Genomic DNA, 13,429 nt, shown 5'->3' on the forward strand with positions numbered 1-13,429 from the left:
ACAATGTTAGATTTTTATCATTTACCGAAAATCCCTGTAAAATTTCTGTGAAATTTCATTTTCTGTTTCAAAGCAAGTCTGTGATTTTCAGGTTTTTCTTTCTCATTATTTACTGAAAGCTTGTAAAATGTCTGTGAAATTCATTTTTCTGTTTTCAGTTATTCTGTTATTTTACAGTGTTTCTTTTCTGTCATGTACAGAAAATCTGTGAAATTCACTTTTCTGTTTTCAGTTATTCTGTTATTTTACAATGTTTCTTTTCTATCATGTACAGAAAATCTGTGACTGCAAATTGAGTTTAGTTGTCTGTTTTTGGCTGCCCTGTTAATTTACACACAATTTTCTTTTTGGGTTGCAGAAAATATATTTGAAATTCTTGCAATGTTCTGTTTACTATTAGTTGTTCTTTTATTACAATTTTCTCCCCGCACAAAATACGGTTTCTGTGCAAGCACAAGGGCTCATTAAATTACAAATACGATCTTTGCGTCGTTTATACCAATGAAAGTGTGATATTACATAATTCGTTGCTCGAGGGAAGTTGCGTGTAGTAATTTAAGAATATCTAAATATGAAACGTTTGCACAACACACTGATTTTCATCAGTATAGCATTGCCTGAGAACCAAAAGCCAAGCAGCTTGATATGAACGAACACTTTATTAAATCGAAAGTCACATCAGCATCAGCAGTCTTCTATAGCTCGAAAACTATTTCTGAGCCCAACATAATAAAATGTTATACAACACAAGCAACAGAAACTAAAAATCTAAAAGTCATAGTCTTTCAAAGCCGTTACGAGTGCAGCCACTCTTGGTGACTGGCAGTGCTGCTTCCCGCCATTCTTTTGCACCTTTGTTCCTCTTGCAGGATTAATACCTGCAATAGCCCTGAAACAAAGAGCCACGAGCTATCACTAACGACCAGGCACAAAAACTTAATTTTTATAGTTGAAAGACAAAAATATATTCGTTCTACACTTGCACAACCACTCTGACAAGGGCGGATGTGTTAAAAAAATCAGGTCTCATATATGATCCGCTACGTAAGAGGGGTAAAAGCTAAGTAAAAAAAAAACACTAATATCTTACCTGTTCCCACCCAGAAATAAAACTCTAGCTTTGTGAGGCGTCACTTTGCTGCTCAAACCTTCTTTTCAAGCTCCTCATAGCGATAAAGTAGCAAGATTCGTTTTATCAACAACCACAGATCAGCATGACTCACAGGCAGTGCTGGGCGGAAAGAGCATACGATGCTTCTACAATGTCATTGTTTACGAGGCATGTGTTGGAGTTTCCGATCATACAGGTACCATTGGAAACAGAAGTATCTAGGATGCTACTGAAGTCATTTAAGCACCTTGCTTCTCAGTGATCACCTCATTTTACTACCACATATTGAATAACTTGAGATCGACTTTCATCTCCACAAGTGAGGTTTTGATCCAGTGGGTAATGATAAAAGTGTCAGACTCGTTCGTAGCTTATGCACCCTAGGAACTCATAGCCACTACAGTACATGTGGCCCTATGAATGAGGAGGATTGAACGGATAAAACAAGGAGAAACGTGCTTTAATAAAACGTTAGGTCTCTTTTGCCTACCTTGCTAAAACGGTTTGCCATGTCTGGACGCACCCCTCTCATAAAAAACAGCCTGAAATCCATACCCCGATTCCATTACCTTAAGTGTGTGTGTGTGTGTGTGTGTGAGTTGCGGCAGAAAAAGAGCGGGAGAGACATTTTTTCCTTCCGATTGATATTTTATATACAGGGTGATTTTTGTCACTTTTGAAGATATGTTTTAAATACTTAGCTACGTCAGTGTGGTCTTCTGAGCTGGACTGTACAGCAAGGCAGACATTAGGTGCCTCAAATGTATCTGTAGTTACATAATTAACTTTGACTGACTTTTCTATTTTTCATCTCAGAAGCAAGGTAGGTTATGTTGCAAAATTGATGGTCGTCAACTTTGAATACGAGCTGTTTTTAAATACTCCTAAATGGCAGTATCATTCCAGACATCGACCAACAAAAATACACATACGGAAGCTCGTTGAGTCAGCTTTCCACCATTGCATATTCATAGAAAAATCGCTTCTCGCACTTCTAATGCATGCAGCAAGTACAGGCACAGTTAGTGTATTTTTATGATGTATAAGTTAACTAGATTTCGGCAAGAATACGATGCGCAGTTACGGCATTGTATAGATAGGTAAAGTGGGCCAGCCAATTGAACAAGCTTTCCATTGAAATACATTGCCGAGTAACAAAATTTAAAAATAAGCCTAACCTTCGAAGTTGCCAGATAAATTTTGCAATACAACCTTCCCTTTAAAAAGCAGAAATAGTAAAGTTTGTTAGCTAATTTAAGCTGATTAATCGTCTAATTATTCATCCTTATGAAGTACATATAGTCCACTTTGCAGTACAATCCAGCACAATAGAAAGCACCGGCGCATTTCTCACACTTTTTAAAATAGAAGGCTGCAAAGGTTAAAAAAAATTAACGTTTATAATACAGTTGCGTGCTTGTCACTTGCTTTGTTTTTGGTGTTGTGGTTTATTATAACAAAACAAACAAAATACCTGATCTCAGACATTCACCTTTACTAGAATGCATCCTTGTCTGTATGCTCTTGCATTAGCCTTCCAGCAGAACTAATAGACAGCACACAGGCGTGATCCCAAGCTGCTGCTGTACTTTTAACTATAGAGATAAAAGGTTTCTTTATGACGTCTCGCTGTTTGACACATATTTTGAAAAATGAGACTGGATAATGAGGGCATGTTATTACGTCAGTCAATGGTAAATCAATTATTAATTTCTTGTACTACAATGTTGCTAAAACTCCCTACCTTAAAGCAAATTTTCTTCGCTGCTGCTCCTATACTACAGCACACTACCAAATATCTTTAGCATTATTGTGTCCCAGTGCTAGTTCAATGCCAAACTGAAGAAATGCCAACTTTCACCTCTATAAGCAAACTTCATTGACAGTATGATATTCTCGATGAACACGCACACTGTTCAAAAAGCTTTTCAGTTGAAGTGCATTTTCTTCACGTACACTCAGTTTAGCAGCGTAATAACCGCTTTTCTAAATAAGGTTTTGGAAGATTGGCAGACTGCAGTATGCATTTGCACAGGGCGTGCTGTGACGTCAGGCAAGTGTACAGGTGAGTGAACATTGGCTTCAGTTCTTACCTCTGTGTGAATTCCAAGCACAGGCTCGTCTCCTTCTGGTACTGGATGTTAAAAGCAAAATGGGCAAAGAACAGCAGCTTGAAGGCCTCGTCTGGCTTCGATGCATGAAGCACTGGATGGGTGTCCACGCAGATTGTGTATGAATTAGCAGTGAGAGAAGTCCATCCTGGAAAAGAGTTGGAAGGAAGCATTATTATTCGCATTGTCCTTCTGTTTTTATTATGTCTTTCAGTTCCACGTAAAGTCTCTTTATTCAGAGGGGTGGGTCCATCACCATTAGGTTTAGGAGGATAAGTGAAAAACGAGGAAGGGATAACGACGAAGATTGCATTGACCTATATATGATAGGCACATCGAGCCAGCAATACTCATTAAGCATTTCAATCAGCGGGAAGTATCTTTTAATAAATTGCATACATTTGTCTAATATAATAAAGATTTGCATTTCGGACAAGGTAGCACCATATAGTGCATTTTTCAGCAATTTTTTTAAGAACTGCCCCTTTAGTCAGTCATCAGTATCTTACCTTTCACGCAGATGAAAGGACAGCTTGGCAGATCCCCCAAGTCATCGTCGCTGGCCATCTCCTTATATGAAAAATCCAATTCACATGTGCATTAGCATTAGGATCAGTCAATGGCATGTAATAAAAGAAAAATGTTGCCTTAAGACCTCAACACAGACGCCATTTCACTTAAATATGAGTTACCATTGCGTCGCACGCTAAAACACACCGCAGCAAGTCTGCTGGCTTTGAGGATAAATTTTTGTTTATGGGCAAGGTTGACATAAAACTTCCAGATTTTTGTGTTATCTCAGTACAAATGTTAGAGACGTGGGTAAAACAATCACTGCACTACTGTTATAAAAGGCAGTGCTGACTTGGTTATTGGGAGGAATAAATTAATGGGACACTTCATATTGTGCATTAACGTGCGACGACTGCAAGGAAATAATGCAAACTACATTTGTCAGTTTTTACCTCTGTTAGCTTGTAGAACAGCTCTTTGTCTTCTCCGAAGATTGCGAGCAGTAGTAGTGGCATGGCTTCGTATTCAACTGCCATTGACTTCCTGTTAGTTTTGGCAGCTTCTATTTCTTGGAGACAAGACTTCACACATTCTTTTTTTACTTGGCTGTGTGCGTAACGAAAAACTTGCCGTCCAACAGTCTTTAGTCGGTCATCGAAAGTCTTTGCAACATTTGAGCCTAGCAAGATGTTTACGTGGTTGGTCAGGTGCTTTGCCTGAAACAGAAATGGCCAGCTTCGCTCAATGTCTCGAATATTTTTGGATGCATTGATAAGCTGACGTTGTGATGCATAAGTCTCTGACATGAGCTGTGCAACCATGGTCTCATCTGGAAACGCAAGCCTGAACTGCGACAGCAAGTCGTCTTTTTTCTTCTCCTGTGAGTCAGCAGTCTCGTCAGATGGAACCTTTGGTTGCCATGCCACACACCCATATGAGTCTCTCTGAATCTTCACTCGTTTGACACTCAAGTCCAGTTCATCGTCCGGTTCGAACTGATGTGGCTGCTCAGAGCTTGGCCTTCGTTTGTTGTTAACACAGTTTTCAAGTTTCCACAAGAGTGTCTCAATACCCGAGCCAATTACTGCCCCATTTAGGGTGTCCTCGAATGTCTTCAGGTAATGGCTCACAATTTCAGCTGCGATGGCCCTCAAGATCTTGCGACCTGGCTTCCTGTTTATGGCAAGAATATGGTCACTCACAAGTCGTACCATTTCATTCAAGTCGCTCTTTACTGGACGCTTCCCTTCTTGGCAAGCCTTCATAAGCTGTGGTGGGAAAACCTCCCAAGGTGTAGAAAAGCTTGCACACTGTGTGCTTGTAGGCGACTGAATGTCGTTGGGAGAAAGTGACACTGGTGGGTTGGGCGTAGCCGCTGAGTGAAATCTTTCAAGAAGAATCCTTCTGCTGATGGGCTTTAAAAATTGCAAATCCTCTTCAACCACATACTTCAGATGTTCCAGGGACTCTACACCACATTGCTGCAGCTTCTGGACTGTCAGCTCTACAATCTCCTTGTCCAGGGCTGGCAGCCAGTTGGAAATTCGTTGTTCCAACTCCATTGCAGCTATCTGAAACACAGTTCAAACTCCATCAAGTAATCCATGCTTCAAAACAAAAACAGGATAACTGCAGCGGGCAAGGTTGTACTGAATTAATGGTGTGTTGTCAAGCAAGCTGTCGAGCTCAATGCACTTGATTGGACCGTCATTACTTAAGATGTTAAAATACTGCATTCCTGGTTCATACGATGTACGAACAGCTTTTACAAGAAAAAAATGCCGGGCATCTTTTGACAGGATCAGCTGTATTTCCCCAAACTTTAGTTCGCCGTTCTGCCGTGACATTACAACTAGCATTTTGCACTCATACAACAGACCCCGAATAGTTGCTCGCTGTGTTGAGAAAATTTCCCCTTCATCAGAAACAACTTCCCGAACTTTGTTCTGAATTTCAGGACTGCAAAGGCCGATCATGAAAGTAGATGCATTGTCGAGAACATCAGTACTGCTTCCTGAGTTCTTGTAAGCTTGGAAAAGCTGATGCCGCTGAGATAAAGTCAACGTCAAATTCTTGAAATTTTGACAATTTCTAGCACATTTCTTGAAGTAGCTGTGTTTGCTCTCGCATCGCATTGTCCACAATCTGATCAGGGGACCAAACTGCATAATAAGCATTGGATAGTGAAGAAGGTAATGGTGTTTTGGCCTCAATGGAATATTTGGGAACAGAGCTGCTCTGCTTGTCATGTAATCTTCGATGACATCTTGGAGCCTCATAGCCATTGCACTTGTAACTGCTGGCGCAGTAACTAAAAGAACAATTTCTGACAGCAAAAGAATCTGCTTCCAGACCTCATTCTCTGTAGACTGAACGGAACCGACTAGGAAGAGGGGAAGAAAACGAACCATATTCCAGTTCTGAATAGCATGGCCTCCAAGTGATTTCTTTACAGGAACCTCACATGGTCTGTCATTGAGGTCGCTGTGCTTAAAAAGAAAGCCACCTATACGGTTATTGAGATCCTCTAGAGAAATTCACTCACAAACTGTGACAAAATATTGTATATACAAAGAAAGGTCGAATGACACTATGCCTTCAAAAAGATCGTGTGCCAAACAAGGGGGAAGCCCTGGTGCACAAACGTCGAAATACTTCAGATCGTTGAACAAAGACCTAAACTTTACTCCCTTTTCTGCACTTAAGGAACTATCGGCTGCTAAGGTTAGGACAGCACTGTTGTAATTGTCTGGTGTTCTCAGCTCGAATACACCTGACAATGCAAGTGGAGAAAAGAGGTCTCTTCTTTCCGCCAAACAAAACCTGCAGATGTGTGTTGCATTGCTAAAGTTTTCAACAAAGCCACCAATTCCATGGCTTCCAAGATTGTCACCGAGGATTGCGCACACTGTGCCAATCAGACGTGTGCCCTTTGTAGTGACGACTGTGCCTGCTTCGAGCTTTTTCAGATCATCAATCAGGGGTGCAAATATTTTGTCTTGACCAAAGTATTTAAAGTAAGTCTCACTGCAAAGCAAGCAGAGCTTGATGGAGTCAGTTGAGCATCTCTTTCATGAATAAAGATTGCCAAGAATTAAATAAACTGCAAGCAGCTTGTGCTTCTTCTTCGCAGAACCGAGTGGGTTTACGACTTCGAAAGCATCCTGGAAAAGAATTAGCTTTAACGCTTTTGGATGATCCTTGTAAAGTAAAATAGACCTGAAAACACTGCCATCGGTGAAGTCTTTCATTACTCTGTTGGTGTTTGGTAAGAGTTCATCACACTGCTTAACCACAGCTTCATTTTCTAGCATGGCCTCCAGTGTTTTTAATACTGGCACGTAATAGAATGTTGCATCCCTATTTCTTTTGTTTCTTCCCAGTAGTATTGTAACAGGCTCCACAAAGAGAAAGCGTTTCTTGAAATGTAAGTTACGGGTGTGCTTACTGCGGAACACACCACCCGGATCTCTGTGCACAGCTAAGACAAGATCTGCTTCAAAAGCTTCGTCGATTATCTTGTCAACTTCTTCACTGCACACAACATGTTTGAGCCTAGCTTTAAGAATGGAAGTCTTCATCGAAACATTAGCGGTCTGAATGTCATATATAGCCTCTGCTATCAGCTGCACAGTGGATGAAGGAACGTGACGCTCTGACAGCAATCTCAGGTATAGATGAGCGAAAGCATCAGTAACATCGTCACTGCATGTTTCCTGGCAGTCTCTGGGGGAACCTTCATGAGTACTTGCAATTGGAGCTTCTTCAAGCTCGTTGTCCCAGGAGTTCTCAGCAGACTGAATATTTCCTGTGACAGCTTCTGAAGCAATTGCACTGACCATAGTTTGAACCTGCGATTGTGGAGCTGAGTTTGTGGCCTTTACGTGGTAGCGTGAAAGGTGGGAGGAGAAAGAAGCCTTGTTCTTGTACGCTTTGCTGCAGTTCTGAAATGGGCACTTCACCTCTGTCCCTTCTGTAATGTGACATTTCAAGTGTGCCACAAGAGATTTATAATCTTTGCAGAGCTGAATGCAGGCATCCACAGAGCACACGAAGTCACATCTGTGAACAGTTATAGCACTGCGGCTTTCGCCTTCTGCACGTCGTGCTTGTCTGTGTTCACGGCATATGTGGCTGTACACGCTGCCGACTTTACGGAACGTCTTGCAACAACTTCGAAAAGGGCACTTGACGCGGAACTGGTTCACATTTTTGTGCAAAGCGATGTGCTTGTAGAAGGAAGAGAGGGACGAAGTAATGTTGCTGCATATGCTGCAGGAGTACATCGCTGAAAAAACCAGAATGGAAATAATTAAATTTTTATGCACATAACTTTAAGATTGTTAGCTATACAAGGATAGAAACTGGGAGAGTATGGGAGTATGGGAGATGTGCACTTAACCTGCGCCACTAGTTCTTGCCGCCACAGCAGGAAGTAAGCCACCTTTCTTATTTTTCGGCTTTAACGCGTCGCCTTAATTGTACATTTTTTGTCGATCGTGATGCTCATCCTTCCTGCGCTACCACGATTGTACATACGTTAGATAAAAATTGCCTTGAGCTCAGTATGATCAATCATTAATTGGGAGACGCCTCGCATGCTGACTTTCAACCAATTAGTATAGCAGCACCGTAGATACTAATTTGTACTGTGAACAGCATGCATTTGAATACATAAGCTTGAACACACCTGTCCTGAACATGGTAGAAGTCGTTTTCTTTTTTTATACTGAAACCCAAACAGTGCCTTACATAGGAGCTGTTATTTAGGCTTGTTCTCTGATATATGCATCTGTCACGCAAAGTAAATGGATGATCAGTGTTAGCTAGTCCACGTTGTACTTCTATCGTCGCATTTGCTTTGAATACCGCGGCCATGCACTAGTGCGTGATGATTGCGGTTTTATTTTGGCTTAGTTACAGGCTCTCTTGACTGAGCTGCAGCGTGATTGCGGATGCCTTAAGTTAGTAACTACTACTTTACAAAGGCCGGGAGCCTTCCGCTCAGGTTGTGAATGCATTTCTGCCAGTTTTTTAGCGCGAAAGCACTAATCCGGAGGTTCCTACCCCAAGAAAATTCTGCTCTTGCTTACTTGTGAAGCAGCTGCATAGCAGCAGCTGCATAGGAACACTATAACAGTTAGCCAAGCATAGTGATGACACTGTGCCTATACATGATAGCCATAACCAGGGTCAACCATGACCCGAACATGAGTTAACTTGGAATTTGGTGCCCGGGCCACCGCCAAATTTCAGCATGGTTCACCCAAAAATTGACCTCAGCCAAACTGGACCAAAACTGATTATAAGTAATCAGTTTTATTCAATACAAGTATATTTAGTCCTCTGCAATGTCCAGTTCAAGTACTGTTAATTTGATTACGTTCGGAGAATTTTGGTTATTTAAGTCACTAATTACTCTTCACTAATTAGCGGTCACTAGTCAGGTACTACTAATTGTTACATTATTATGTCAAGTTCAAGTACTGTTGATTTGGTTGATTTTCTGGTAATTTAATTTCCTAATTGCTTTTGACTAATGAAGGGTCACTTATCAGAGGTCACCATTTCTCCTTTACTACCTCCAGGTCAAATACCGTTTGTCTGATTACATTCGGAGCATTTATAGCCATTTTATTCACTAATTGTTTATCGCTAATTAAGGGTCGGTAATTAAGTGTCAGTATTTAGTCCTTTACTACCTCGAGTTCAGGTAGTGTTCATTTCATTGTAATTTAAGCATGCTGTCAAGCATCTACGCCGTTTGCAATTCTGCGCCAGCCTCCGAAGAGAACTGACACGTGCGGGTGACCGACGACCCGTTCCCCGCATAACATGCATCTCACCGTCCAGAACTGTCCGTAATACGTGATATAGTCCAATATGGTAGTCTCATTAGCCGACAAACAGATCAAACAGCATATTCAACATTAAAATTTTCCGATTATATTTCACAGCCATAGCAAAAGCCGTGTGGAATCTATTTGACGCTTATGCCGATACAGCGGCGGCGACCAGGCCGCCGAGCCTACTGAGGCGAAGACATGCTCCACCGCAATACACGGGGGAGCGCAGGCCGCGTAGCAACCGCAAAGCTGGAAACGAACGATCCACCTCCGGGTCGACGTTGCTTGTCGACAGCTAGGCAAGGGCCAAGACCGTAGCTTTGTTTACTCGAGAAAGTTCGCGTACGCATGCAGAGTCTGAACACTCGTGAGTTCAAAGATACCGTGAGCCGAACGGCCTCCGCTCAGCCGTAGCTCCGCGTGAGCAAGATGCGATGCCGCTGCATTCGAAACAACAAGCTGACGCAGGGCTGGAATCTCGCGAGACTGGTTCGGCTCGCGCGAGTGGCCGATGCGCCGGCCGAATGACGACAGTCGGCGCGGCGGCCAATGCCGCGAGCTGAAGCTCAAGCGAGAACCCGAGCCCTGGCAGATCTCAAATTTAACGCACACACCACGTTAAAACACGCTGCAAAGATTTCAGATAGCCTTTAGAGGCAATCGTGAATGCGATGAAAATTAAGGGCTGCGTGGTTGCGGTAGCGAGGCCGCGGCACGATTTAGAAGCTAGCACAATGAAATATGGAATAGACACACGACGCTTGCCGCTACGGCGGCGTCCGCGGCGGCAAGTGATTCGCGCGTGAGCGCTCGTCCTGTTCGTTTTAACTTTTAACTGCGTGTCAAAGCTGCACCTTCACCATGAACAGTTTACGGAGCGTAGGCAGCTTGAAACCGCAAGGCGGAGGATGAAAGTTACGCAGGGCTAGGGCTTTCCCGCTATTTAGTGAGATGCGAGCTATGTGCCCATGCCTTAATATTTCGCTACAGTAATCCACCTCCATCGCACGCAACATCTACAATATAGTTTAGAGATTTCCACCGGTGACACAAAGCAAATCACACTGTCTGTATCAAGTGGCAGAGATTGTTTGTTCACTCACCTTTCCAAATGAAACGAATAAATCGATGCACGAAGACACCAAACCCCTCTTCATGCGGAAGTCATCTTGCGAAGTGCAGCTCCGCATCAAAAGCAATCACATAGTATTAGTTGTGCGAAAAATTTAGTTTACTACACTCTAGGCTTTAAAAAATAAACGGATGTTTTTAAGGTGTTCAGGTGCATTATTCGTAGCTTACTTCTTAATAGAGACGCACGTGACTAGACCACGGCGGTCAAAAACAGAAAATGTCTGTTTTTTTGCTTGATCACCTTTCTGTTTTTTCCAGTAACAGATTTTTTCCGTGCGGCAACAGTAAATTTCTGCAAAAACGCCTGTAATTTTACACACTTTTTTTACAGTGTAGGATGGCTCATAGATAGCCACACACGATCAAGTCTTGGGGAGCGTCCCTCATCAGCCACTCTTCTTACCTTTACCTTTTCCTTTAGATTTTCTATTCTCCAAGTGCCGAAGAAAAGGCAATGGTGTGAGCCCGTGCTAAACAGAACTCTGGGCCATTCGTTGCGACTGGGCGCCGTCATAGCCTCCACCGACCACCACGTCTAAAACAAATACTTGGAGCTCGTTACTGAAGTATGTGTGATTTAGTAACATGGAATATCTTCTATATATTGCAGTTTGCCAATATCCCTCAAGAGAAAAGTTTATACAAGAGCTGTATCTTACCGGTACTCACCTACGGGGCAGAAACGCGGAAGCTAACGAAAAGGGTTCAGCTTAAGTTAAGAACGCTCCGACCTATGGAAAGAAAAATGATAGGTGTATTACGTTAAGAGAATGGAAGAGGGCCGAGAGGGTCAGGGAACAAATAGCGGTTAATGACATCCTAGTCGAAATCAAGAGAAAGAAATGGGCTTGGACAAGGCATGTTATGCGAAGGCAAGATAACCGCTGGTGCTTAAAGGTAACGGAGTGGATTCCAAGCGAAGGCAAGCGTAGCAAGGGATGGCAGAAAGTTAGGAGGGCGGATGAGAGTATGAAGTTAGCGGGCATAGGGTGGGCGCAGCTGGAAAAAACAGGGTTAATTGGAGGGACATGAGAAAGGTTGAGGATGTTGATGATGACTGGCCTTGCTGATTGGTGGCGCCACAGGGCATATGTTCTAAGCTTTGCGTGCATTAAGTAATGACGGAAACTCACGCGGTGCTGTCGCCTAGCTTGTCACGTGCCACCAGGACTGCACTCGCGCCTCTCGCGCTGCATGGCAAAACTTGGGCTCCTTCATGCCGCACGATAGCTTCGTCGAACACGGGACCACGAAGGCGCTGTGACCAGTGACCAGTCCGAACCACATGCCACGTGAATTTTTCGTTTCGTCTGTAAAAATTCGTTTCGTCTGTAATAAGGTTATTGTAGAGCTAGACGGCTGCTTTCCAATCGGTTTAATGCTCTTTAGAAAAAAAAAGCTCTCTGAGCACCGTTACCCAGCTGCTATTTGTTGTGATGCTGTTTACTGTCTATGGGGTTTGTTCTAAAATTCCTCTGTCCGGCAGGATACGTAACGAGGAACCTAATAAAAAAAGCACTATAAAGTTCTTTCAAGATTATTTCAGCGCATTTTGCTCTTCTTGTTGATGGGATTTTCCTGCGTCACTCTGTGTGTATCGTTTGCGTGTATTACCAGCCTGATATTTCCAACTTCACTTTACTAGCCTGATGCCAACCGTGAAAATTTTAACTGACTGAGGCTACATCTTGTGGTATAAAAACCACTTTTGATTGAAACCTTCGTGAAATCCTCAAAACTGCTAGATCTAAATATTTCATTAAGTGAGAATCTTTAACGCATATTTTGGGTATATTGTAACCAAATCTGACTTTCTAAGCACTGATGTGAGTGGTCCATTGCACCATTGACAAGCACGGACTGGAAGAAAACGAAGCGGGCAGTGCCACGGGCAGGAGTGCTCGCGTTAGGCCTGGAGCATAAAATTACCTAAATACTCCACTCCTCGTCTATGAGTGCGTTTATATTGACATTATTATTATTGCCATTATTATTGCCTGTATATTGCCATCATTACATCAAGCTATGAACATCCGTCGTGTTGTCCTGTTATCTTCGACTTGGCGTCGCGTAACAATTCACATTCAAGCCTCCCAGTAAACGAGCTGCCTTTTCAGCGAAACAACAGCCCACTTTTGAGCCGGGCCTCGAGAGAACTGCTGTTTTCCTTGCCTGCATGACGGTGAGGGTTTGCTAACCTTAATGTGCATTGTGATACGCTTCCGAGGCAAAGCTCTAAAGCTACACGATAGTAAAAAAACACAAGGATCCATGACACAGAATCTCTGATAGCGCGTGAATTGCTCAATAAAGTATTCTTCGGCGTACAGGTACTTCTGAAGTTGTTGTTGTTGTTAGCGTATCAAAGGATGGCACATACCCACCCTGGGGGATCGGCCAAGAATCGGGCGGCTATTCACCTGAACGCAGTTAAAACACGGGGATACCAGCAAGTATATAACTTCCTTGTCATCTTCACGTCAGTGGGTCAGGTAGTTAATAAGTAACGCGCCTTTGTATGACGTACTGCTTAAATTTTGTCTGTATTAAAAGAAAGCCGGGAGATAAGTGCAAGTCATCACATACTAAGTGCCGTTCGAAAGAATCGATGACACGGTTTATTCCTTCGGAAGTCCAGCCCTAGCCTAACACAAGTGTGATGCGGCTCCGGCTGTTTGTTGTACCTTCGAGTCATAAATATACGGACTGAATTT

At 42.8% G+C, this 13,429-nt stretch overlaps 2 protein-coding genes across 2 annotated transcripts in view; one reads left to right on the top strand and one right to left on the bottom strand.

Annotated features, from left to right (window-relative positions):
• Window positions 1–13,429, top strand: part of LOC144131005 (uncharacterized) — a 303,799-nt gene that overhangs the window by 151,616 nt on the left and 138,754 nt on the right. The gene's annotated exons all lie outside the window — the stretch shown is intronic.
• On the bottom strand, window positions 637–11,023 carry LOC144110662 (uncharacterized). Its single transcript, XM_077643721.1, has 5 exons — window positions 10,685–11,023; window positions 4,188–5,306; window positions 3,732–3,792; window positions 3,205–3,370; window positions 637–889 (listed from the first exon to the last, which is right to left on the bottom strand). The coding sequence occupies exons 1-5, from the start codon at window positions 10,769–10,771 to the stop codon at window positions 769–771; spliced, it is 1,554 nt and encodes a 517-aa protein (XP_077499847.1). The 5' UTR covers window positions 10,772–11,023; the 3' UTR covers window positions 637–768.

The sequence above is a fragment of the Amblyomma americanum genome, chromosome 1 (assembly GCF_052857255.1).
Source record: "Amblyomma americanum isolate KBUSLIRL-KWMA chromosome 1, ASM5285725v1, whole genome shotgun sequence".
NCBI classification, from domain to species: Eukaryota; Metazoa; Arthropoda; class Arachnida; order Ixodida; family Ixodidae; genus Amblyomma; species Amblyomma americanum.

Excerpts from the sequence above, each read along its gene's own strand:
- LOC144110662 (XM_077643721.1), bottom strand. The coding sequence starts at position 10,771 with ATGCGGAGCTGCACTTCGCAAGATGACTTCCGCATGAAGAGGGGTTTG. Across the intron at positions 5,307-10,684 it reads TATTCGTTTCATTTGGAAAG|ATAGCTGCAATGGAGTTGGA; the intron begins GTGAGTGAACAA and ends ACTGTGTTTCAG. Across the intron at positions 3,793-4,187 it reads TGTTCTACAAGCTAACAGAG|GAGATGGCCAGCGACGATGA; the intron begins GTAAAAACTGAC and ends TTTTCATATAAG.